This window comes from Rousettus aegyptiacus, unplaced genomic scaffold (assembly GCF_014176215.1).
Source record: "Rousettus aegyptiacus isolate mRouAeg1 unplaced genomic scaffold, mRouAeg1.p scaffold_m13_p_14, whole genome shotgun sequence".
Classification (NCBI taxonomy): Eukaryota; Metazoa; Chordata; class Mammalia; order Chiroptera; family Pteropodidae; genus Rousettus; species Rousettus aegyptiacus.
This window is the reverse complement of record NW_023416289.1, coordinates 35,050,973-35,075,598: the sequence shown is the minus strand read 5'-3', so window position 1 is coordinate 35,075,598 and position 24,626 is coordinate 35,050,973. Positions and strand designations below refer to the sequence as shown.

The 24,626-nt window shown below is 56.2% G+C and overlaps 4 protein-coding genes across 9 annotated transcripts; 2 read left to right on the top strand and 2 right to left on the bottom strand.

The window, feature by feature from the left end:
* Positions 1-30: 30 nt before the first annotated feature.
* Positions 31-5,302, bottom strand: ISOC2 (isochorismatase domain containing 2). 3 transcript variants are annotated; one of them, XR_004954415.1, is made up of 6 exons: positions 5,172-5,302; positions 2,801-2,938; positions 2,478-2,687; positions 2,119-2,217; positions 1,895-2,012; positions 31-431 (listed from the first exon to the last, which is right to left on the bottom strand). XR_004954415.1 is itself a non-coding variant. In XM_016154234.2 (6 exons), exons 2-6 carry the CDS (start codon positions 2,933-2,935, stop codon positions 351-353), a joined length of 615 nt encoding a protein of 204 aa, XP_016009720.1. In that variant the 5' UTR covers positions 2,936-2,938; positions 5,172-5,302; the 3' UTR covers positions 31-350. The 3 variants fall into 3 exon arrangements, 2 of the variants coding, with proteins under 2 accessions (XP_016009720.1, XP_016009721.1); XM_016154234.2 differs by having other exon boundaries at positions 2,119-2,189; XM_016154235.2 differs by lacking the exon at positions 2,478-2,687 and having other exon boundaries at positions 2,119-2,189.
* Positions 5,303-6,527: 1,225 nt separating this feature from the next.
* LOC118611476 (uncharacterized protein C19orf85-like) lies at positions 6,528-8,947 on the bottom strand. The gene is made up of 2 exons (XM_036232679.1): positions 8,775-8,947; positions 6,528-6,963 (listed from the first exon to the last, which is right to left on the bottom strand). Exons 1-2 carry the CDS (start codon positions 8,945-8,947, stop codon positions 6,528-6,530), a joined length of 609 nt encoding a protein of 202 aa, XP_036088572.1.
* A 6,201-nt stretch (positions 8,948-15,148) lies between these two features.
* NAT14 (N-acetyltransferase 14 (putative)) lies at positions 15,149-24,539 on the top strand. 4 transcript variants are annotated; one of them, XM_036232344.1, is made up of 3 exons: positions 15,149-15,237; positions 21,873-22,881; positions 23,494-24,539. In XM_036232344.1, the coding sequence occupies exons 2-3, from the start codon at positions 22,810-22,812 to the stop codon at positions 24,040-24,042; spliced, it is 621 nt and encodes a 206-aa protein (XP_036088237.1). In that variant the 5' UTR covers positions 15,149-15,237; positions 21,873-22,809; the 3' UTR covers positions 24,043-24,539. The 4 variants fall into 4 exon arrangements, with proteins under 4 accessions (XP_036088237.1, XP_016009719.2, XP_016009717.2 ...); XM_016154233.2 differs by lacking the exon at positions 15,149-15,237 and having other exon boundaries at positions 21,695-22,108; positions 22,775-22,881; XM_016154231.2 differs by lacking the exon at positions 15,149-15,237 and having other exon boundaries at positions 21,695-22,384; positions 22,775-22,881.
* On the top strand, positions 15,252-21,594 carry ZNF628 (zinc finger protein 628). Its single transcript, XM_016154144.2, has one exon. The coding sequence runs from the start codon at positions 18,351-18,353 to the stop codon at positions 21,480-21,482; it is 3,132 nt and encodes a 1,043-aa protein (XP_016009630.2). The 5' UTR covers positions 15,252-18,350; the 3' UTR covers positions 21,483-21,594.
* Positions 24,540-24,626: the final 87 nt, after the last annotated feature.

Here is a 24,626-nt window from a genome sequence, read left to right as displayed (position 1 = left end):
CCCCTCAACCCAAGAATGGTTCGGTCCACAGCCACCTCAAATGTTTATTCTGCAAGTCCGGATCCCTCACTGTCTGTGACACTCCCGCCCCCTCCCTTTCTCGCTCCTTGAAGTGGCTGGGGGCAGAGCCCCACCTCCAGCGCGACTCCACCAATGGTGAGCCAGCTTCCAAAAACTCATTTGCATTTCCTGGAACTGCCGCCCAGTGGCAAAGCAGCACCTGCCTTCCCACTCAAGGGGCAGTACTCCCGGTGGACTGCACCACTTTTGGGATCCAACGATGGGGGAAAGCGCTTCCACCAAGGTCCAGGTGACAGGAGGGAGCTATCGCCTCAAGGAAGGGTGGGAGTTCAGTGGAAGAGAGGGTTCTGGACTTGGAAAAGGCTAAGTAGTCCGGTGTCTGGAACAGGCTTCTTTATAATCTTCAGGATCTGTAGCCGGAAGACTGGGGTCAGGAACAACAGTCCAGGGGCCCCATCTCCATGGCAGATCCCAGGGACAGTTCTCCACTTTCATCTCCCTTGCCTTCCTGGCAGCAAATGGCCAAATCAACCACTCCCTCTACTCTGAACTTTTCTTGGGGCCTCCCTTTCACTATACCCATCTAGGTTAGCTCCTAATCTTGGTCTGCTTGCACCACTATTGACTTTGTCTTGGGGCTTCTTGTCTACACCTGCTTCTTCCTAAGTCATCTCACCTCTCCCATCCCCCCAAACTCCAAATCTAACTCATGTCTTTCCCCTCAACAACAGACTCATTTCTCCACTGCCTCTTACATGTCCATCACAACTCGACCCCAGAAACTCGCTGTTCTGTTGCAAGCAGTAGACAACATGAGCACAACTGCTCAAGCTGACAACCTAGAAGCCTTCTGTGGGCTACCTTCTTCCAAAGCCCCACACTGCACCTGTCAGCAAACCCCATCATTACCTCCATTAATTAAACAATAAAAATAACTCAAACCTGCATCCCCACTGCCACAATTCTGGTCTCCCTCATTCCTGACACCCACCCATATCCACTGGCCACCCAATACTAAACTGCAGATTTGACATGGCCAGCTCCCCTGTGCATGCCCCCATGGCTGCTGCTCACTAAAATCCCTAATCTTCCATGAAGACATGGTCTAATTCCTCCCAGCCTCCCCTCCTCCACACTCACTCACTGTGCCTTATTACAGCTCCTGGAATAAGGCAAATTCAATCCCATCTCCAGGATTTGGACCCAGGTGGTCCCTTAGGCAGAAAAACTTTCTGCATGACTGGCTGCTCCTCCCCTTTCTGAGCCCTGCTTCTTATTTCTCACACATTCAGTATAGTCCTTTCCCAGCACCAGACCACAAAGTGTATGGAATACGAACTGGCTTTTGCTGTTGCCCCTGGACTTCTCACTTGTTGCTCAATAAAAGCTCAACAGAACTGAATTAAGAGGAGGAGAAGGGGCAGAGATCAGAGGGCCAGGAATATCAAGTTCTAGAATGTCCTGTTATCCTGTAGACAAAGAGTGTGGAGCAGTAGTGACTACTTGGTCAGACCTGGTACTAGGAAAGCCACTGGGCAGTGTGGTGAAAGGCTGAGTCTGAGTGCCAAAGATGGGGGAAGGGCTGGGGTGGAGGGGCCCAGGGGGCTCAATCTACATGGCCTCTGTGTCTCCCTGGTTCACTCCTGTCTTCATGTCACTCCAAAATCACCTCCCAGGAAGCCTCAGAGACCACCTGATGCAAGCCACTCCCTACTTTCTCCAGTCCTTATTGCAAGCTTCTGCTCTCAATGATTTATGGAGAGAACTGAGACCGCCCCCTGGAGGCCTATAGTGTTCCCGGATGTATTGAGCAAAGACTGCTGGGTGCTGAGAAGCTGGATACATGAGAGGTGGGAGGTCGGGGGCCAGTTACCTTCTTGAATTGGGGGTGGGAGGCATCACCCAGTAGCTGGATAATGAGCCCTTCGCTAGTGGAGAGGAAGGCACCACTCTGCCTCATCCGGGCCAGTGCCACCAGCCGTTCCACCTGGCTGCAGGGGAGGGTGTCAGCGTGCAATCCAGACATCTACCTCCTCATTCTTCTTGGGTGTCCTGTGTACACCCCACATGCACCCACCCCTCGTGGGACCCTCTCACCTGCGGGAGGTGCAGGCGTCCACCACCACGTGGACCTGAAGGCCCTGATCCAGGAGGTCCAGGGCTGTGGTCTAGGAGCAGAGAGAAGTCAGGGCCAACCTCAGACAAGAACAGAGGTCCTGGGTTAGTGACTGGGGAGCAGGGATAGAGATGAGGGAGGCTTGGACCAGGGCAGGAGGCCCTAGGTTACAACTGGATCCCAGGGCAGGATGGGTATCCCAGGTAGAGTGGGGTCCTGAGTGAGGATTAAGTCCTAGGTCAGGAGGGGGTAATAGGTCAGGAAGGGGGTCCTACCAGGGGTCAAGAAGAAACATCTTTTTAGGATGGGGGGGAGTCCCAGGGGTCAGTCAGGGTCTCACCTGGATGCAGGCATGTGTCTCTATGCCACAGAGGAGTACAGAACGCAGGTGGGGCTGTGCGTCCAGCTCCTGCTGCACCACTGGCACCATGCTGAAGCAGGTCTTGGGCAGGGGCTGCAGGCCCTTGGCCCCCAGCTCAGGCACTGTGGGGCCCAGGCCTTGTGGGTACTGCTCTGTCAGCACGACTGGCATCTCCAGCAGCTGGGCCACCTGTGCTCGGGAGGGGCAACAAAACCCTGCCCAAGGGAGGAGCTGGGGGCCTGTACCCCTGGACTGAGGGAGGAGGGGATGCACCCTGTGTCTGAGGGAGGAAGGACCTGTACCTTGAGCATTCGGGCGGCCACAGAGACAATTTCAGCGAAGTGCGTGATATGGCGGAACTTCTCCTGCATGTCACACAGAAACAGTATGGACGATTCTGGGAGGACTCGGCCCAGGCAGGGCCTCACAGATGCCATGTCCTGAGGGTAGGGAGAGGGGCCAAGGGGTGGGGTCAGGCAGGGGCTATGTGTGCCTTCTCTGCACATCCTGGGTCCATGCACTTAAACCTTGAGGGCCATTCTCATTCTCTTCTTCCCACCTGCAGGCTTTGCATCGACTGTTCCCAGACCCAGAACACTTTTTCTTAATGTGTCCTATTCAGCCGGGAGGTCACTCTCTGGGAAGCCCCATCTGACCCTGCCTACCCCAAGTCTCAGCCTCGCTCTCCGGAGCCCTAGGAAGCCCCCTCCTTCCTGAGATGGCACAGTGCATGGGGATTTCTTCCAAGTCCTTAACGACTGTCTCGAATCTCACGCTCCAACTGTAACCCTCACCCTGACCCGGGGGAAACTGAGGCCCTAGCAGTGATGTGACCTGCCCAGGAGCCCACTGTGGGTAACCCAAGGAGTGAGATGTGATTCCTGAGAAAAAAAGCCACATCCTCTCCAGTTGTATCCCTCTTACAGCCTAGGGGGAGCTGCTTCCACTGATGGTGGGAGTGAGACCAGACATTCAGGTCAGACCAGAATGTCCAAAAGCCTACAACAAGGTCTGTAGCAGCCAGGAACTCCCCCTCCCTCGGACTAGTAGGAGGCCAGTGGATAGTTCCTACGTGGTAGAGCCACGTGACCACATTTGTTAAAATAACAGATACACAAGCAGAACTCTGACCCAGAAAACTTGCTCCTAAGTATTTATCCTGCAGACTTGCTTGTGAAATGAAACAGCTTATTCACTACCAGACTCCTGCAGAACAAGCCAGTAGAAGTCCACCTAAACCTTCAAGGTTAGGGTACTGCTTTCATGAGCTACGGTGTATCCACATTATGAAATTCTTTGCAGCCAGGAATAATTGCAAGCTTTTAAAGTAATTATATGCAAAGGTGGCCAAAAGATGTTAATGTTAATATTAAAAAAAAAAAAAAAAAGCAGAATGGTGTGTATAGCAATGCTTCCATTTGTGGCCCCCAAAAAGGATGGGAAAAGTGTATGACTGCTACAATCTATATCTGTACTCTGGCAGGCAGTAAGTAGCAGGGACTTCAGGAAGGGGAATAATAGGTCACTGAGGGACAACAGAGCGAAGATCTGATTTTCACTGTGTTCTACTCTGTTCCTTTTGAACTGACAGTTTTTAACAGGTTGTGCAGTCAGGGACAAACATAGTATGGGAAGAGTCACATAAGGTGAGAACCGAGCCACATCCATCTGTGGCGTTAAAGTTATGATAATGGTTATCCTTCATGGATAGTGACAAAGGGGTATGGGGGGCTTCTGAGATGTAGGGGATGTTCTGGATTTGGATGCTGTCTACACTATAGCATTCACTTGGTGAAGTTACTCGATTTGTGTATCTGTGACGTCTATGTTTTCCTGCATATGTGATATTCTTCCATTAAAAGTTTGCAAAGTATAAAATAAAAAGGAGGCCTCACTGGCTGCTGTGGGACTGGACTGGAGGCAGAGGTCAGGGAGAAAGCTGGGGCTGAGGTCCAGAGGGTCAAGGACAAGGCCTAGGGTACAGTTTAGGCAGCACAGACGGAGAGGAGGGAGGCAGGACAGAGAGATGCAGGGCTTTGGGAGAAGGGCCAAGAAGGAAGACCCCCAGGTTTCTGGTCAGTGGGTGGCAAATCCCAGGGACTAATTGGGGAACTGGACAGGGGAACTGGTTTTTGGCATAAGATGAAAAGCTGGGGTGGGTAGTGTGTGTGTGAATGTGGGGCAGTCTGGAGACAGATTTGGGTGTGTGGCAAGGGAAAGATGAGTGGGTCCAGAACGGAGCTCTGGGTGGGGGTAGGGCTAGGCAGGAGAAGGAAGGGTGGCCTGAGGTGGGCGGGAACCTGGGGGCGGGCAGGGCTGCTTAGATCCCCTTGTGGCCTCTGCGGACCCAGCCCCTGCAGTCCGGACTTCCCGGCTACGTGGCCCTGGGAAAGTTTCACGTTCTGTCAAGAGCCTCAGTTTCCTCCTCGGAGAAATGGAGGTTAAACCCACCCACCCCACGAAGACAATGCGAAACTTGGCCCGGGACAAAGGGAAGGCAGGCATAAACCGCAGAGGGTTCCAGTCCTTGGCCAGCCAGTTTTGTAGGGCCCGGGCAGGAGTCCTAGCCCTGGCTGTGTGACTTCGGCACAGGACGTCCTGGCAGAGTCTCAGTTTCGCCACCTGAAAGGGGGGAAGGCTGGTCCCGCCAGCACCGGGACGTTGGGAACTTACCCGGAAGACGCTAGGTTCGAGTTCAGCTTCCGCCCCTGGGCAGGTGAGCCCTGGAGTCTTCCGCCTCTTGCCGTCCGCCTACGGGGTTCCAAGACCCGGTCACTGTTTGGACTCGTGGCTCGCCCACTGGCCGAGCTGCCTAAATTGGGAGTGGCTCAGCTCTGCCCCGCCCCTATTTTAACCAATCCGCAAGCGCTACTGCTCTGCCTGAAACTGTGATTGGCCTTCAGGGAGGGAAGGTAGAGCGTCCGTCCAATGGGGAGCCGTAAGGGGCATGAGTGGCGGGCCTGGGGGGGCCGTGCAGTGGGTGTGGAGAACGCAGCTCTATTTGTGCAGAGTGGTGGCGACCCGCCGACTGGAACAGACCCGGCTGTCGAGGCCAAGGGAGAGAAGGGCTGCGCCCAGGGCAGGAATGAGCCGGGGGTTCGAACCCTGGGCCTTCTATTTGGAGACAGAAACTGAGCGTCCCAGCCACTTTCCAGGACAGGGTTAAAGACCAATGAAGCCCGAAGCCTAGGTGACCCCAACCCCTACGGCCACTTATCCTGTGTTCATGCAGCCTGTTTCCCCATCTGTGTGGCGCCTGCCTCCCAGGGGTGGTGTTTCTAGTATTTAGACTTTGTGCCTGGAAATAGGGTTGAGAGAAAGAGTCGGAGAGTACTTTCCATCTAAACTCCCAGTTCATTGTCTGCCTTTGTTGACCTCTCCACTGTCACCTCTCAACATTCTCCCCCTGCTCGCTCTACTCCAGCCACGCTGCTCCTCAGTGTCCCATCTCAGGGCCTTTACATGGCAGGCTCCTTCTTGTTATTCAAGGCCTTCCTTGACCACCAGTGTCAAATAGCTACTTGGTCAGGTTGCTGTTTTATTTTCTAAACAGTAGTAATTCCAATCTGAAACTGGAAAATTTATCTTGCATTTTAAAAGTGTATGAATGTACTCATTGTCAGTCCCCTGAACTGCCCTCCCTCCATGTGGACTCCACAAAGGCAGAGATTTTATCTGTTTTATTCACTGCTGAGTCCTCAGCACATGGTAGGTGCTCAGAACATTGGGAATAAATGAGATCGACCATACATAAGGCAGTGATGAGCCAGGGTGAGAGGGGACTAGAGTGGGGATGCCAGGGGGATGGGCTGGGAGGAGAGAAGGGAGAAGGTGGGGAAGGAGAGAGCAAGGGACCCCTGATAGAGGCAGAGGTGAGGCTCTGGGCTGAGATGGGAGTCTGGGTCATTTTCCCCAGGGTTTGTCAGGAGGGGAGTGGAAGGGATGGGGGCTCTGGGGCAGGGGATCAGAGAGCTGTCATAGGGAGGCCTCTGTTTTGTCCTGGGGCCAGGGGTGGCTTGTGACTGGGTATCATAGGGAACAGGTCCCCCATCCCTCAGGGATCCCCTGGGAATGGCAGGTACAAGGCATCTTCCACCTGCCCACCCAGCCTTCCTCAAGAGCCAAGAATCTGTCCCCTCCCCCTAGGGTATGTGGGGTCAGGGGATCATAGAAATGTGGGGCCTGCCTGAGGTCCAGCTGGGACAGGTCATGTGATACTGAGGGACACTCGAAAGTGAGTGCAATGTCATCAAAGAGGTTGAGGGTAGAAGCATCTAGGACAGCAAGGCTCAGGCTGGGGCCAGCATGGGGGTCCTCCGAGGGGGCCACAGCATGGGCCACTCCCAAGAAGGGGGATGGAGGTGGCAGGGGCGGTCTTTGGGGCGGCGGTCTCTGGGGAGGTGCCTCCTGAGACAGAAGGGACAGGGCCAGGTGCTGGGTGGCGGCCTCAATCTTGGCAAACTGCCTGCAGAGAGACAGGCATTAGCTATTAGCTGGGTGACTATGAAGAGGTCTCCTCCCATCTTTCTTCTCAGATGTGATTTGTGCCTTCTCTCCCTCCCCATTTTTCTTCTCCATGCTAGTCTTCCTGCCCCTGGGTCCATTTTTCTCAAGTCTGACAATTAAGTATTTCTGACTCCATTTATAGGGAAGCTCTGACTGGCTGTGGGGGTCATGTGCTGCACAAGGCAGCACGTCTTATCTAGCACTACGCACACTTTGACATTTACATTTATTATGAGCACGTTCCAACATACAAAAGTGAAAAATGTCTTAAGGGTGCCTTTAGAAAATAATTTCATGCAAAAGTGTGCTATGAGTTAACTGTGCATTGGTAACAATGATGCCCTGTACATTCTGCTTCCTCTTAGCACTTGAATCTGCCCCCTGGGGACATCTCCAGCAACTCCCATCTGGATAATTGAACAGGTTTCTCCTCAGTAACAGTACGGATGGGTCTCACAAATTGTGATGGGCTGAATTGTAGCTTCTGACATTCCCAGGACCTCAAAATGTGATTATATTTGGAAACAGGTGTTTAAAGAGGTGATTAAGTTTAAATGATGCCATTAAAGTTGGGCCCTACCCCAACAGGACTGGTGTTTGGACACAGAGGGAGGAGGACCATGTGAGCACATACTGATCTTGGACTTTTAGTTTCCAAAATTGTGAGAAAGTAGATTTCTGTTGTTCAGGCTGCCCAGTCTGTGGTGTTTGATCACTGCAGTTTTAACAGAGTAATGCCCAAGCATAATGTGACCAAAGACTGCAAGACTCACAATTAGTAGCCTAGGACTCCACTGAGAGAACATTCAAAGAATGGTTAACCTGATGGACAGTGAGAGCGATCAGCATGGTGGTTGGTGGGCGCTGTGAGGGCCTCTGGGGGCAATAAGTGCTCTGTCCCTGGATCTGAGTGCTGGTCTGTAGTGTGTGTGTGAATGTGGGGAGGTCTGGAGATAGATTTTGGGGTACCATGGGAGAAAGATGAGTGGATCCAGAATGCCCGTGCCCTGCCTGAGTGCCCTTCCCTCAGTCATCTGAAGGCTCCTCTGCTCCCTCCCTAGGGCTGTGCTCAGATGTCACCTTCTCAGTGCTTCTTCCCCAGTGACTTTACCTAAAATGTCAGATCTCCTCCAGCACGTCCTCCACAGCACTCACCACCTTCTGACATACCATACCATTTTTAAAAGTTGAGGTAAAATTCACATAACTTAAAATGAACCATTTTAAAGTGTGCAATTCAGTGACATTTACCACATTCACGATATTCTGCAGCTACTACCCTGTCTAGTTCCAGAACATTTCATCGCCCCAGAAGGAGACCCAATAGCTATTAACAATCCCTCCTATCCCCCTCCTCCAGGCCCTGGAATCCACCGTTCTGCTATCTATGTCTGTAGGTTTGCCTGTTCCAGTTCCTATGCAGGGAACCCGCCACCTGCAGCCTTTCATGTTGGCTTCTTGCCCTTGGCATCATGTTTTGAAGGTCCATCCGCCTGTAGCATTGTATGTACCATTTAATTCTTTGTTTTGGCCACCCCTGACCTACTGGCTCCCCCACCAGACATAAGTCCGTAAAGACAGGGAGCTCAGAGGCTATGTTTGCTGATGGGTCTCTGGGCATGGCATGCAGGAGGTGCTCACTAAGTGCATGCTAAGTGTGGCAGCACCCACCCTGGAGGCCACCTCTCTCTGTTCTTTCTGGGCCTTGTCCCTTCCAAACCCAGGCCTCTGGGCGCTCCCCACACACTCCTCAGCCCATCCCCAGCTCACCTGCAGATTTGGTTGTACAAGAACCTCCTGTGGTTGGGTCTCCTTTTGGGAGGCCGGATCCTCCGGGGATGCAGGACACGCAGCATGTGGGTAGCCGCCCTGCTTACAAAGGCACACAGCTCCCTGGGGCTGGGCTCGGATACTCCAGGGACTGCAGGGGCACCAGGGTGCATGACCAGGTAACTTCCCACAGTATTCCTGCTGATCAGAAGGCACCCCTCCACATCTGTGAGAAGAGAGGGGCAGCCAGGGCTGGGGGCTCAGGGCTGGAGAGGGGGACAAGGAAGGATGGCCTTTGCAAGGGGCCGTGGACTCTGGAGGGGAGGGCACGACCTGGGCTGCAGGAGATAGGGCTGGGGATAATGACCAGGTATCCCTCCCGTGTCCTCCTGGTCCCTACCTCCTGGGAGCAGGACCCTGAGGTTTGTGGAACAGTAGGTGGGGGGCTGATATAGGAAGGCGGGGCGGGCAGGGGAGGGAGATTTCTGTGCACCCCCAGAGGCCCAATTAGCACATAGTTGGACCTGGGATATGGGGCAGGGTGGTGTAGTTGGGAGGGGGCAGAGAAAAGCGTCTGGAGATGGCCAATTAAGATGACAAAAGCCTTAGCAGGGAGGCAATGTCAGGAGCCCAGTCAATGAGTCAACCATATCAGTTAGCATTGAGGACCCTTAATTGGAGGGGGTGGTGGGAAGCTTGGGTGCAGGCTGTGAGGGAGGAGGAGATGTACAGGGGCCTTGAGCTATGGAGCAGACACCCTGCATCTGCCTAACCACCTCCAGACACACCTGCCCATGCCTTCCTGCCTCCCTCTGCTTCAGATCCAGCATCCTAGGGAAACTGAGGCTCAGAGAGGGGCTCACTATGCCCAAGGTTTCCAGCCAGCAAGAGGAATTTGCTCCTGGCGGGGGTTAACCCCTAAGCCCTGAATTTCACTCTCAAGTGCAGCCAGGGAACAGGTTAGAGGGGTGGGTCATGCGCAGGCTGGGCCAGGTTGCTTAGGTGGGTGACACTGGCGGGGGCGCGGCTGTCTTGGGTGCAGCTGTGGTGGGAGAGAGGGGAAAACATGGGCACGGTTTCCCCTAAGACATTCTACAGAGGGTCTCAGGGGACCCTGGTGTTTGGAGAGGGAGAGAACTACAGGGGCTGGCAGTGTTGTGGGCAGGTTGGCTGAGTGGGCTGGCTGGTCCAGTGGGATGGGGTGTGTCACTGCCACCCTGGGGACTGTGTCGGGGATCTGCATCGGGAAGGCAGAAATTGATGTGTCCAAAACAGCCCTGGAAAGTAATCCTGAGTGGGAATGGTGGGAGATTGAGAAAAGAAAGACAGAAAGCTGGGATCAGGAGGCCCACTATCCACTGATGATGGACTAGAGAGCAATTTATTTTTGCAAGTTGCTTTTATACAAGATCATACGTTTGCTGGCTAAAATGAGATTCTCCCCATGCGGTCTCCACATCCTACTATAATTATTTACATTTCCATAGGGTAACCCTGCTATAATTGTTTGCATTTCAACACCCGCATTGTTCTTCCATCAGTTCCTACTTCCCATTCTTAGGAGGATTTGTAGAGGTGATGCAACCCTTGATTGACCTCACAAATTGCAAGGACCTTGTCAGCTTGCAACCCGCTCTCCACAGGACATGTGTCCTATGGCTGCTGTAACACATGACCGAAAACCTAGTGCCTTAAAACTGCATTCATTCATTCTCTTGCAGTTCTGGAGTTAGGAGTCCAAGGTGGGTCTTACAGGCAAAGATCAAGATCTTTCTTTTGGAGACTCCAGGGGAGGATCCATGCCATTGCTTCTTCTAGCTTGTAGACCTCCCTCTCCCTCCAATTTCACGGCCTGTGGCCCCTTCCTCAGTCTCCAAAGTGTGTCACCCCAATCTCTGCTTCCTTCATCCAATCCTGTTCTCTTACCTTCCTTCTTATGAGGATTACATTTCTGGCCCCTGATTACCAGGGTCACCTCTTCCACTTGAGACCCTCCACTCAATCTCATCTGCAAAGCCTCTTGTCCATGTAAGGTTCTGTGGGTTAGGACCTGGGCATCCTTGGGGACTGTTAGTCACCACGGGAGGGGAGGGGGCTCAGTGAGGGTTCCTTCTGAGCTCCCATTAGATCCACATCCCCGGGGACAGTGGTTGCAGCTGCTGAGGCCGGGCCTGGACTGCCCAGGGGCCCCAGCATCTGCACGGGAAGAGACAGAGACATAAAAGTGAGGGTGTTTCCCAGGGATTCCCAGTGCCCAGGCAGCTTGCTGATGTCTCCCCTTCCTGGGCACTGACAGGAATTACTGCCCCTGTTTCCTGAAGGAGAAAGTGAGGTCAAGGTGCACAGTCACCCAAAGTCAGAGCAGCAGAGCTGGGATGTAATCCTTGAGGGGAAAAATAGGAGGGACATCAAGAACTTTCTAAAATCTCTCCTAGTCATTAATTATTAAAGAGTAATATTTCTTAGTAGCCTCACTATAAATGCTCTTTTTTTTCACCAAATGGTGCCCTGATAAAATTAGCAGTAGCACATTATAGAAGACTGGTGGAACCACTTCTGGCTGGAAGGAGGGAATAGAATAAAGGTTCTATTTTTTTGAAATGAGAACTGCCAGATGTGAATACACTGTAACCACACGAAAATGTACAATGTTACAGAATAAATTAAAAAAAAAAAAATCCCAGTGTCACCACTTGGAGACCTCATATCTTTTCTAATTTAAGCCTCAATGACGTCAGTGTTAAAGCTGGGATGAGAAGGAGCATGGGGGGGAAATCAAGGCTCCATGACTTGTCCAAGATCACACAGCAAGTAAATGGCAAAGCAGGGGTTCAAACCTAGTCAGTGGCTGCCCCAAGACCACACCCTTGTTTGCTAGGCTTGCTGCCTTGCCAGCAGCATCTTGGGCAGGGGCAGCATAGTGGTGGCAACCCAGAGCCAGCAGCAGGCAGTAGGCCATGTCCCAGAGGTGCTGTGAGTCTGCATGGGCTGACGACTATAGTGAGGTCAGCAGCTGCAGGTTTACTAGGTGACCAGGGTCACCATCCCATGCTGGAGGAGTGGACCCCAGTTCTCTGAGGATTGGTGGTCATGTCCCAAGACAGGCAAGGAGTTGCCACTTTGTGGCTCCAGGGTGAGGCTGCATCTGCCACAGGGAGCCAAGGGCAATATCTGCTGGTCAGCTCTGCGCCACTGCCAGGAGGGGCCTGGGACACACCCAGGGCTGCAGGCCCTGCAGGATCTGACGTGGGGTGCTCCACTAGGGGGCGCCAACTCCTGGGCTGGTACTGGGAGGCCCTGCCTGCACACTTTGGGCCATTCTCCTCCTGTCTTAGTAATTGCTAAGAATCGCCCACAGCTGGGGCCACCTCATCTGGTGTTTGCTGAGGATCTGCCCTGCCAGGTCGTGGAAGGTATGTATGTATAAGCTCCTTTCCCCTGTTCCGGCCCTCACAATGGGCATTTATGGAGCACCTATCGTGTGCAGAGACCAAGGGTGCAGTGATGAGTAAGACATGCCCTGTTTGCTCCTGTAGGAGTCTGGGAGGGACACCTATACACAAGAAAATCCCAGCTGGAGATGTGCTGTGAAGGTTCTAAAGCTGCACAATAAGTTGGTGGTTGGATTGGGAAAGGGTGCCGTTTCAGATGGAGAAGCCCTCTCTGAGGAGGTGACAGTTATCCTGCAACCAGGCAGAGATCTGCAGCAGGTGTAAAGGTCCTGAGGCAGGAGCAAACTTGACTGGTGTGAGAGAGGGAGTGATGGTGGGAAGTGAAGTCAGAGAAGTGGACAGGGGCTAAGCCCACAGGCGAGGTAGGAGTTGTGTTATGAGGGCAGGATTGAAGGGGAGCCATGAAGGGTTTGGGCCAAAGGTGGTGCCCAGACCTCAGGACTCTTCCTCAGCCTCCTTCGCAGACCTCACTGCACTTAGAATGTGGAGACCCTGCCTCTAAATTTTCCTCTAATCTGGAGACAGAGAAACCAAGGTGTCAGGACCAGCAAGGAGCTCCAGACAAGGCTGTCCCTCCCTGCTTCCACCCCACTCATCTGCTACTTCTCTTGCCCAGTCCCAGAGGGACTTTGTTTCACTTAAAATTCTAAGAATTTACAGATGGCAGGTTCCTGGTGTCTCCAACTCAGAACTCAAAGGGGTCAACCCTGTCATATTTGTTTCACATCTTTTCTTCTGAGACAGAATATGACTGTATTCAGAGATATAAGGTCTTTAAAGTGGTGATTAAGGTAAAATGAGGTCACTAGAATGGACCCTAAGCCAGTATGACTAGTGTCCATATAAGAAGAGATGAGGATACAGACATGCACATAGGGATGACCATGAGAGGACAGAGGACAGGGAGAAGACAACCATCTATAAGCCAAAGAGAGAGGCCTCAGAAGGACCCTGCCCTGCTGACTTCTCAGACTTCTAGTCTCCAGAAACGAGAGAAAATAAATTTCTGTTGTTTAAGCCCACCAGCCTGTGGCACTTTGTTATTGCACATGTAGCAAACTAACACAAGAAATGTACTAGTTATCTACACTGCATAACAAATGACCAATACAATGGTGTAAAACAAGACACTAGTTTTCTCACAGTTCCTCTGGGTCATAAGTCCAGGCACCTGTGGCTTAGCTGGGTCCTCTACTCAGGACGTCACAGGCTGCAATGTGGTGTTGGCTGGGGCGGCCATCTCATCTGAGGTCAGGGACTCCTTCCAAGGTCATGTGGCAGAAACCATGTACTCACATTTGTAAACCCCATGGAGGCTGTGTCTTCAGGGGCAGCAAGAGGATCACTGATGCTTCACATCTCTGCTCTCTAGACCAGGGGTCCCCAACCCTCAGGCCATGGACTGCCTGGGACAGGCAGGTAAATGAGGCTGGTCAGATTTCTTTCACTACTGCTGGTACCCCAGTGGCTTGAGGTGAGGGGTGACTGTGGGCTATGTACCTCCACACCACCCCTGCCCATAGCCAGCTGGGAAGCATACTCCACAGCCACACCCCCACCCAGCATGGGCTCTTTCCTCCATCCCAGAGCCAAGGAGGGTAGTGCCTGGTATTTGGCAGCCCTGGACACAGGTGAGGTTGGACTCCAATGGGCAAAGCCTCCTAGCTCTACCTCCAGTACCTGCTCCTTTCCTCCTGTCTTCTCTTCACCCTCATTAGATCAAGGTTCTGCTCCCATTTCCCTTCCAGTGCCTTGGGTAGTGTCCTTTCTAGCGGGGGAGGTAGAAACTGAAGGAAAAGGAATGTTTGGACTGAACTGGCAGCAGATTTTACAGGCACAAATTTATAGGAACGTCACAAAGACCTTGCAGGGAGAAGGTACCGCCTACTTCTGATCAGGTTCCTTGTTGGGGACACCTGGGTGGCAAAGACAGACCTTCCATGCTGCCATAGAACACAAAGGAGTGTCGCTGAGCATGTAATGGGACCCCACCTTGCATGCGGGTTTTCCAGCAGCAGCTGAGAAGAAATGGGGTAGCTGGTCTGAGAAACAGCACTCAGAGTGGCCCTCAGGCTGAGGGGAGGATGGCCTTGGAGCAGTGGTTCTCAATTAGGGTCCACGTCTGGACCCTAGTGTCGGGGAGGAGAGCAGGCGGAGAGGGGGTACTATTGGCCTCCCCTGGGTGGAGGCCAGAGATGCTGCTTACCACTCTATATGTACAGGACGCCCCCACAGCAAAGACTGATCAGACCCAATGTCACTAGTGCCATGGTGAAGAAACCCTGTTGAATGACCCAGAGAAAAGTCAGTATGGCCAGAAGCCTGAGGCGATGCGGGCAGAGCATTGAAATGAAGGAGTGTTCCACCGGCGTCCTGGGCAGCCCCCTGAACTGCAAGGCCCAGGTTCATGCACAGCCGCACCCATGAACCCAGCAGGCGCCTGGGGACCACGAGGACGTGGGACCTCTACGGTCTGGGAAAGAGAGCCTCGAGGACCTGGAAGTGGGGACCAGGCCAGGGCCGACCAATACCCCTGGTGGGCGAGGCCTACTTAGAACCACGTCGCCTGGGAGGGTCTCTATTACAGACGAAAGGGAATCAATATTAATAAAGGAGAACGTGCAACCCGGGATCCCAGTCCGGCTTTTCCAGGCTGGGATTGAGCCCCCGTGACTGCCTCCGGGATTTCGCCGTCAGGGTCCGGGAAGAACTACAGCTCCTAAGATGCCTCGCGCTGCTGGCGCCGGGGAAGAGCCGCTAGGGCCAGAGGCCGGGTGGGCGGGGCCTAGGTGCACGTGGCGTCGTGACGCTCCGACGGCGACGCCGGGGTTTGTGTGCGCGAGCGGCAGCGGGTAAAGGTTGGGTGCCTCGCGCCGGGGGCCGTTGGGAGGGAGCGCGCCCCCGCCCCGGCCCCCAAGCCTGCACCGCCGGCGCCGGGGCCCCGCCTTCCCATCGACCCCCGCGGGAAGGCCTTGGGTCTTCTCCGCTCGTTGCCCGGGTCGGGGCTGCAGGTGAGAGACCGGAGGGGTGGGGGGGAGGGACCGGAGGGCGGAGACATGGGGGAAACCGCGAGCGTGAAACCGGAAGGGATGCCTTAAAGGAAAGGGCGCTACTTCACCTCCGACTTTTACCGGCCTGGCCGGCTTCGCTCTCTTAAGGGGCAAGGGGCTGCTTTTAGAGAGGCGGGGCAGGTTCTGTTGAATACAGGAGCTTCTCCTTTTCATCCCGCTATGAATAGGTTCTCTCTTTAAAACACCGGCGACATTGTCCAGACATCGAAGGAAAAAGCTTATAAATCCTGGTGGCTTTAGAATAGTCTCTAATTTAGCTCAACAAAGGTGGAGCAGGAGTTGCAGCAGGAGCTGCCCTCTTAAAGGGGAAGTCGGGTCTGGTGGAAGGGTGTGGTCCAGCGTTTTGGAAGGGTAGAATAGGCCCCGGCCTTTCCAGATTAGAACATCTCTTGTTTAAGGCATGCTCAGCCTTCTGAAAGGCACGTGTAGCTTCTTAGGATAATTGTTTCCTAAAACACTTTCAAAGGGATGGTCATGTATAAAAGGAATCTTATCACCTGTTCAAAGGGGATGTCCAGTCTTCGTTCATTCTGGATGTTTTTACTGAGCACTCTCTTTGTGCCCGATGTTATTCTAGGCTCTGGGATGCAACAGTGAGTAAGGTGTCACTTAGCGTCTAGTGGGTAGAGGCCAGGGATGCTGCTAAACATCCTATAGTGCATGGTACAGCCCCCTGGACACTAGTCCAGCCCCAAATCTGAACAGTACTGAGGTTGGGAAACTCTGATTACAAAATAGTTTAGAAGGTCATAAATGCTATGGAGAAAATGTAAGTTAGAGAAGGAGAATGGGGAGTATTGGTAGGGATTGCAGGTTTAAGCAGGCTGGTCAGGGATGCCTCCTGCTGGTGACATTGGATGTAAGGGAGCAGACTACTAGGCAGGGGCCTCTGTAAGTGCCCCTGGTGGAGCAGGCATGCCCAGCCAGGCTGGGTGCTGAGAGTGCTGTGAGGATTGGAGCAGCCAGGAGCAGAGTGGTGAGGGGAGGAGGCCAAGCGGTGTAGCTTTCTTAAGGGGTTGACTTCTGCTTGGAAATGAGAGCTTTGAGGCTTTGGCAGGATTTTTACTTCAGCCTCTGTGCAGGGAGTATACTGGGCCAGTGAGGGTGAGACTGGAAACACGAGGCCTGTTAGGGGGCTATGGCAGCTGCCAGGATTGGAGTGTAGGTACCCTGGACACAGGTGGTGACAGGGGACTTGGTGAGAAGTGGCCAGATTGCAAGTATATTCCTGCTAGGCCAGGGGAAGCACTGATGGATTTGCTCTGTCACAGAGTGAGAGGCGAGGAGGCCCCAAGGCTTTTGGCCTGGTGAAGAATAGTGCTGTTTTCAGGGATGGAGAAAATTATGGGTGAAGGAGGGTTAGGGGTGAGGTAGGGGGAAAGCAGGAGCAAAAGCCTGGAGTTAGCTTTGGGGCATGTTAAATTTGAGGTGTCTAGCTGTCCACATGGCATCGTGAGCAGGGGTTTGGAGTTCAAAGAAAAGGTGTCAAAGTGGACCATGGAGTCTTTTGTATAGATGGTGAGGCCTGAGAGAGGCCAGGGCTCCCTGGGCCGATTGGACCTGGATGCCTCTATAGGCACGAGTCAGGGTGATGGAAAGGATTAGCACCTGAAACAGAGCAGAGGGCAAGTGAGGAGCATGGCATCTCAGGAACCAAAGGGACTGGTTGGAGGAGGGAGGGTCCATTGTTGACTGGGCAGAGGCCATAGGTTTAGCACCACGGAGGCCATGGTGTTTGAGGTGGGAAGGAGCTGGTATTAACAGCGGTTTTGAGTTGTTTTGCTGTGAAACGATGGAGAGAAACTAGAGTTTAGCTGGGGTGGGGGGTGAAGGTGTTTTTGTCAAGATAGGAGATGGAGCTTGTGGGCACGCTGATGAGTGTGGTCTGAGTGAGAAGCATTGCTGAGGGTGGGTCCTCAGGGCCCCTGGGTCCAGAGGCAGGCCAGAAGGAGGGGCAGTGTGGGTTTCACAGCCCCAGCACCACTGGCATTGATTGGGGCTGGATCGCTCTGCTGTGAGGCCTGCCCCATGCACTATGGGATGTTGAGCAGCATCCTGCCCTCCCCCCACTAGATGCCAGGAGCATCTGCCCCTCCAGGTTACAGCCTGACAGCCAGAACAGTCTCCAGGCATTGCCAGTGTCCCTTGGAGTGGGGTGCCATGGGCGGTTGGCGGGGGGGATCCCAATTGTCCTGTTGAGAACAACTGGAGTGTGGTTGGGACATGGGAACTTGCTCTTCTGATTGCCTTTATTTTCCCAGTGACAAGATCAATGGCAAGGTCACCTGCCAAGTGCAGGAGGGGAAAAGAGGTTTGAGGGGAAAAAAAACATGCAAGTATCACCTGGGGGGGGGTGAAGGGACCCGAGAAATGCAAATGAGCAGTGTGGCCAGTAGGGAGGAGTTTGCCGTTGTGGAGCACACATGCAAAGGGGACCGGGCTAGCAGTTTTGGGGTCCCCACAGCCCTTGTGCTGGGCAAGGAGAAGTGAGGATGCAATGCTGTGGGAGGGCACAGAGCCTGCAGCGGCAGTGGTGTGGAGATCTGGCACAGTGAGGGAGTCTTGGTCAGGGGACCAAGGGGAACCAGGCGAGCAGAATTGGGGGTAGGGTGGGTGGGGAGGGGGATGATCACAGAGATTCAGTTACCGGGAAGGGTTAAGGGTCGTGTAGTGGGTGTGGATATTGAGGCTGGGGATGGGTGGGTCTTTACAGGGGGAGGAATCAAGGGTTGGAAGCCAGGGTACTGGAGAGGCCTCCCTCCTTCTTGTAGGGCCCATTTTTAGATTAGAGCCCTATAGTTCTGCTCAGTCTTTTCAGGCCTTTCTGGCCTCCTAGAGGAGATGGCTGACCTACCTCCTCAGGCTGGTCACTCACCCATCCCAATTTGCTGGACATTCAGCACCTGAACTCTTTCATCTTGGGGCAAAGCTGGACCGTTGGTGGGTGCTAATCCTGACAGAGGCTCCTGCAGCGAAGCAGGCAGAGGAGACACCCCTGCCTTTAAAGGGGCAGTGTAGCCTGCAGTGCGGGTTTGGGGTTGAGATGACTCGGTATGTGTGGGGGGAGGGGGCCGCCCTCCCCTGACCTGGAATCCCCCCCAGGTGTGATGGTTGGCTCCCACGCGGACATGGCGCCGGCCTCCACCGTGGAGGGCTCCGGGGAGAAGCCTGGCCCCGCAGCCCCTGCCCCGGCGGCCCAGTACGAGTGTGGGGAGTGCGGCAAGTCCTTCCGCTGGTCGTCGCGGCTCCTGCACCACCAGCGCACGCACACGGGCGAGCGGCCTTACAAGTGTCCTGACTGCCCCAAGGCCTTCAAGGGCTCCTCAGCCCTGCTCTACCACCAGCGGGGCCACACCGGTGAGCGGCCCTACCAGTGTCCCGACTGCCCCAAAGCCTTCAAGCGCTCGTCGCTGCTGCAGATCCACCGCAGCGTGCACACGGGCCTGCGCGCCTTCACCTGTGGCCAGTGCGGCCTAGCCTTCAAGTGGTCATCCCACTACCAGTACCACCTGCGCCAGCACACGGGCGAGCGGCCCTACCCCTGCCCTGACTGCCCTAAGGCTTTCAAGAACTCCTCTAGTCTGCGGCGCCACCGCCACGTGCACACGGGCGAGCGGCCCTATACCTGCAGCGTATGTGGCAAGAGCTTCACCCAGAGCACCAACCTGCGGCAGCACCAGCGCGTGCACACGGGTGAGCGGCCCTTCCGCTGTCCACTCTGCCCCAAGACCTTCACACACTCCTCCAATCTGCTGCTGCACCAGCGCACCCATGGTGCCGCCCCTGCTGCCACACCACCACCGCGGGAGCCCTCCAAGGTCTTGGTCACCGATGCCTACCTGCAGCCGCACCTGCATTCCCCCAGCCCGCCGGTGCCCCCAGCACCAGCGCCTCCGCCCGTGGTGCCCGAGCTCTTCCTGGCGGCAGCTGAGACCACGGTGGAGCTGGTGTATCGCTGTGATGGTTGCGAGCTTGGCTTTGGCAGCGAGGAGCTGCTGCTGGAGCACCAGCCCTGCCCAGGGCCAGAGGTGGCGCCCACAACCCAGGACATGGCCCCGGAGACGGAGAAGGCTGCACCAGTGGCCCCAGCCCAGCAGCCCCAGCCCCCTCCTGCCACTGCTACCCCTGGCTTCGCCTGCGTCCCATGCGGGAAATCTTTCCGGACAGTGGCTGGCCTTTCCCGCCACCAGCACAGCCACGGGGCAGCCAGTGGACAGGCGTTCCGCTGCGGTAGCTGTGACGGCGCCTTCCCGCAGCTGGCTAGCCTCTTGGCACACCAGCAGTGCCACGTGGAGGAGGCAGCGGCTGGGCGCCCACCCCCACAGGCCGAGGCTGCTGAGGTCACTTGCCCACAGGAGCCATTGGTCCCCATCACTCCTGCACTGCAGCCGCCTGCCTCCGCATCCACCTCTACCGAGCGGCCCTACAAGTGTGCAGAATGTGGCAAATCCTTCAAGGGCTCATCGGGCCTGCGCTACCACTTGCGGGACCACACGGGTGAGCGGCCCTACCAGTGTGGCGAATGTGGCAAGGCCTTCAAGCGCTCGTCACTGCTGGCCATCCACCAGCGTGTGCACACGGGCCTGCGGGCCTTCACCTGCGGCCAGTGTGGCCTGACCTTCAAGTGGTCATCCCATTATCAGTACCACCTGCGGCTGCACACTGGTGAGCGGCCCTACGCCTGCGGGGAGTGTGGCAAGGCCTTCCGCAACACGTCATGCCTGCGGCGCCACCGCCATGTGCACACAGGCGAGCGGCCGCATGCCTGTGGTGTCTGTGGCAAGAGCTTTGCGCAGACCTCCAACCTGCGGCAGCATCAGCGCGTGCACACAGGTGAGCGGCCTTTCCGCTGCCCGCTCTGCCCCAAGACCTTCACGCACTCCTCCAACCTGCTACTACACCAGCGCACGCACTCGGCGGAGCGCCCCTTTGCCTGCCCTGTCTGTGGCCGCAGCTTCGTCATGGCTGCCTACCTGCAGCGGCACCTGAGGACGCACGCCCAGGCCACCCCTGCCGCTGGCCCTGCACCCCCCACCCCTCTGGCTGCAGCCCCAGTGCCGCCAGCTACCCAAGATGTCCATGTGCTCCCCCACCTCCAGGCTACACTTTCTCTTGAGGTGGCAGGCAGCCCAGCCCAGGCCCCACCCCTGAGTCCAGCAGCCCCCAACTCCCAGACATTTCTCCTGGTGCAGACGGCCCAGGGCCTCCAGCTCATCCCCAGCAGCGTGCAGCCTGCTACACCCCCACCGCCCCCCGCCCCTCCCAAGCTCATTCTGCTGCCCTCCAGTACCAGTGGCGGGGGTGGCCGGGCAAGACAGGGCCCAAGGGCAGTGGGGAAGGCTGGGCAAGGGGCTGGAGTAGTCTGGCTGCCGGGCCCTGCGGGACTTGGGGTACAGGGAGGGGGCAACACCAGGGTCAGTGGGGGAGGGCAGAGCCTCATCCTTTTGCAGAATGTAGGGGGTGGGGAGGCTGGGCCACAGGAAGTGAGTGGGGTCCAGCTCCAGCCCCTCCGGCCAGGCCCAGAAATGACTGCGGTCCAGCTCCAGCCAGCACCAGAAGTGACCACGGTCCAGCTCCAGCCCACACAGGAGGTGACTACAGTCCAGCTTCAGCCTGTGGCAGGCGAGTTATCCAATCCCAGTGGGGGAGCCGTTACCACTGAGGCCCCCAACCTGCTGGTGGTTCAGAGTGGGGCAGCTGAAGACTTGCTGGCAGGTTCCAGCCCGGGGGAGCCAGGTGACAGTGAGGCTAACACCGGTGTGGTCCAGGATGTGCTCTTTGAGACGCTGCAGACAGATGAGGGGTTGCAGAGTGTTCTGGTGTTGAGTGGGGCCGATGGAGAGCAGACCCAGCTGTGTGTGCAGGAAGTAGAGACCCTTCCCTCTGGGATGGCAGAGCCACCTGCTCCCGGGCCACCTGGACAGAAACTGCTCATTATCCGCAGTGCCCCAGCCACTGAGCTGCTGGAGAACAGTGTTGGGGGTGGCGCAGCCACGTTGCAGCTGCTGGCCCCACCGCCACCTGCTTCAGCCTCTGTCCCTGCAAGCCTCCCCACAGCTCCTGCCCCCCAGATGGTACAAGTAGTCCCTGCAGAAGCTGCGCCGGGGGCCATGGCCCCTCAGGGCTTGCCCTCCATCCAGATTGTCCAGACTCTGCCTGCAGTCCAGCTGGTACACACATTTTGAGTGGGAACACTGATACCTCTTCCTGCCCCCCCCCCCCAGCCCAACTCACTTTCTCCTTGGGCTGGGAGCAGGAGAGCTGCAGGCTGGGCTTGCTAATAAAGACCAGAATCTCTTCTGTGTTTTGTTTTCCTGGGGCAAGGGTGGGGGGAAGGGGGCAAATGCCATGGCCATGGTCACCATTTGGGAACTTGGAATCATCTCTTGCATCCCAGCTCGCAGGTGACTTGCTTTGGGTCTGGGGTGGGGGCGGGTCAGCCGCTTCTGGGTGGGGCTCTGTTTACCCTAAAAAAAGGGGTGCAGTGGTCACGAGTGGGGAGGCGCAGGAATCTAGAATCCTGGTCTGCCACTTGTTCCCTGTAAGTCACCCCACCCCTTCTCTCATCTGAAAAGTCGGTTGTGGGGAATGCTCGTCCTGAAAGTCACTGAGCCCGGTTTGGGATTGCGGCGGACGTCCCTGAGGTGGACAATTTGGGAGCTGGTGGTCTCAGAATACGGAATTGGCTCTTCCCACGAAGACCCGGGCGCCAATGAGTATTGATCAGCTGCTATCACCGCCCCTACTTACTCGCTGGTTGCTTAGCAACCAGGGAACGTCGTGAAGCTAGCGTGCGCGCCCCCGCGGGCTGGTAAGTACAGCTCCCAGCCCTCCCCCTTCCAGGACCCGTCGTAGTCCTCGGTCCTTCTAACTCCATCCCTGGCAGGGTCTCAGCGTCCTGCCCTGGTTCCTCCTCAGCTACCACCAACTTGGCAACAGTTGCTAAGGCCGAGTAAAGGTGCCGTCCTCCCTCTAACGAGCGCGAGTCTTACGTCACTTCCGCCACCGGCGACTCTTCCCCCGCTCCCCCCAACATTGTACCCCCACCTTGTCGGAAGATTGGAGCGACCCGCAGAGGTCCTTGCAGGTCTTTGCTCCTGCGGCTATTCTGGGAGAGGGACGCTGGGTCGTGGGGAGCACGGTCCATCCTCTGGTCGTGGAGGGGGAGTTCGCCGACCCCCCAGGGAAGCTCCAGATCTTGTGGAGGGACCCCCGTGTTGCCAGGTGTTGGCAACCACAGGTCATTTAGGGGTGGATCGCTCAACACGGATTTGGGGGCCGAGATCCCGGGAGACGTTAGGGAGGTGGCTGGGTGGAGGGGGCAGCCTGGCCTGCCTCGGTCGCCACTTCGCTTGGGTGGGGTGGTGGCAAGCGACCTAACTGTTCTCATCTGGGACATACTACTGCAGGTCCCCACCCCTGGGGCGCTCGGGGACTAGAAATGCCGTCCTGACGCTCACCTGCTTGTTTTCACCAGGTGCACGCCTGCTCCCTTAGGGAACGGGGGCTGCCATGGCTCCCTGCCACCTGTCGGTGCGGGAGATGAGGGAGGATGAGAAACCCCTGGTGCTGGAGATGCTGAAGGTGAGGGCTGCGGGGCACCAGTGAGCCTGGGGGCGGGGCGGCAAGGTGAGCCAGCCTGGAGCCCTAGAGAGCCCGCTTTCCTCCTAAGCCGCTTCTGGCTCGGCCTGGTCTCCTTCTAGCCCTCTTCCTATCCTTGGGAATAAGGAAGGTATTTATCACTGGAGGGCTGTGGGGACTCTGCCTCCTATCCCATACTCTTCAGAGCAGAGCCAGAGCCCTGAGCCCTGTGCTGTCCCCACTCCAGCCTCCTTGCTCACTACCCAGAGTTTGCCCATTTTCTGAATGGGACCTGTCTCCCATTCTGTTCTGGCTTCAGCCTTGCCTGGTGCCTCTTGCCTGTCCCTCCTCTGAACTGGGTGTCCTCAACCTCCTAATTCTAATTTACTCACTCATTCAAAGCCCCGTTTACCAGGTGTGGCATTTAATGGTGCCTAGGGCAGATGTGACCAGGCCCTGCTTGTGTCTGTCAACCACAAGTCCTGTCACACTGCCTTCCCTTCTCCTTTGGGAGCCCACACCCCAGATCCCTCCCAGGAAGGGTCCACCCACTCCTAGTCCTTGGTATAATGGACAGCTGAGTCCCCCACTCTGACTGCCCCTCACAACCCACAGGCTGCTGTGAAGGACACGGAGAACCGAGTAGCCCTCCACGCCCTGACACGGCCACCTGCCCTGCTCCTTCTGGCGGCTGCCAGCAGTGGCCTGCGCTTTGTACTGGCCTCCTTTGCCTTGGCCCTCCTCTTGCCTGTGTTCCTGGCTGTGGTGGCGATGAAGCTGGGCCTACGGGCCTGGTGGGGTTCTCTGCCTCCGCCGGGTGGCCTCGGGGGGCCCTGGGTGGCAGTGCGAAGCTCTGGTGATGTGTGTGGGGTCCTGGCCCTAGCCCCTGGCTCTAACTCTGGGGATGGGGCCCGGGTCACTCGCCTCTCTGTCTCCCGTTGGCACCGCCACAGAGGCGTGGGCAGGCAGTTGCTGGCCTTTGCAGAATCCCAGGCACGTGCCTGGGCAGGGGGTATGGGGGAGCCCCGGGCCCGCCTCGTGGTCCCGGTGGCCGTGGCGGCTTGGGGCGTGGCAGGGATGCTGGAGGGCTGTGGCTACCAGGCTGAGGGGAGCTGGGGTTGCATGGGCTACACTCTGGTAAGGGAGTTCTGCAAGGACCTGTGACTCGTGTGTGAGTGCCTGCCCGGTATGGGCACTTCCACAGCCCCCTGTGTGCAGTCCATCCTGCCCAGGGTCCAGACTGAGGCCTGAGGCTATCTTCAGTGTCCGAGCTTCTCAGTGATCAACCCATCCAGCCCCCTGCCTCAGATTCTGTCTGCACTGAGGTCTCCAGTGTGTCTCTGCAAAGCCGACACTGTTTGTGCTATGGGCTTGGGAAAGATGCAGGGAGGAGGAGAGGAGGCTGAGCAAGTGTTCCCTCCAAGGGTTAGGACTTGGCAGGGGCACCCCAAACTGGGATGAGGCCTCCCATGAAGGGGGTGGGGTTTGGAGCCAGAGGGGATGAGCAGAGCCTCTGTAGGGGAGGGTGGTCTCAGAGAGAGCTCTGTGAGGAGGGGTTGAGACAGAGCGGGGGCTCTTCCCTGGGAGAAGTTGAGAGATGAGAGGGGCGGCCAGTACCGTCTGGTTTTTACACCCGTTTATTAATAAATCCTGAAACTGCTCTGGGCCCGGCTCTCTGTCTAATGCCTTTCCCAGTCGTCTCTGAATCCCCCCACCCCCCCCCCACTTCTGTCTGGCTCCTCCTTCCC

What these genes read in the sequence shown, in the direction of transcription:
- NAT14 (XM_036232344.1), top strand. Translation starts at nt 22,810, where the DNA reads ATGGCTCCCTGCCACCTGTCGGTGCGGGAGATGAGGGAGGATGAGAAA. An exon ending in TGGTGCTGGAGATGCTGAAG is followed by an intron (nt 22,882 to 23,493) that starts GTGAGGGCTGCG and finishes CACAACCCACAG; the next exon opens with GCTGCTGTGAAGGACACGGA.
- ISOC2 (XM_016154234.2), bottom strand. Translation starts at nt 2,935, where the DNA reads ATGGCATCTGTGAGGCCCTGCCTGGGCCGAGTCCTCCCAGAATCGTCC. An exon ending in TGGCCGCCCGAATGCTCAAG is followed by an intron (nt 2,688 to 2,800) that starts GTACAGGTCCTT and finishes TCCCGAGCACAG; the next exon opens with GTGGCCCAGCTGCTGGAGAT. An exon ending in AGACACATGCCTGCATCCAG is followed by an intron (nt 2,190 to 2,477) that starts GTGAGACCCTGA and finishes CTCTGCTCCTAG; the next exon opens with ACCACAGCCCTGGACCTCCT.
- ZNF628 (XM_016154144.2), top strand. Translation starts at nt 18,351, where the DNA reads ATGTGTGGGGGGAGGGGGCCGCCCTCCCCTGACCTGGAATCCCCCCCA.
- LOC118611476 (XM_036232679.1), bottom strand. Translation starts at nt 8,947, where the DNA reads ATGCACCCTGGTGCCCCTGCAGTCCCTGGAGTATCCGAGCCCAGCCCC. An exon ending in TTGTACAACCAAATCTGCAG is followed by an intron (nt 6,964 to 8,774) that starts GTGAGCTGGGGA and finishes GTCTCTCTGCAG; the next exon opens with GCAGTTTGCCAAGATTGAGG.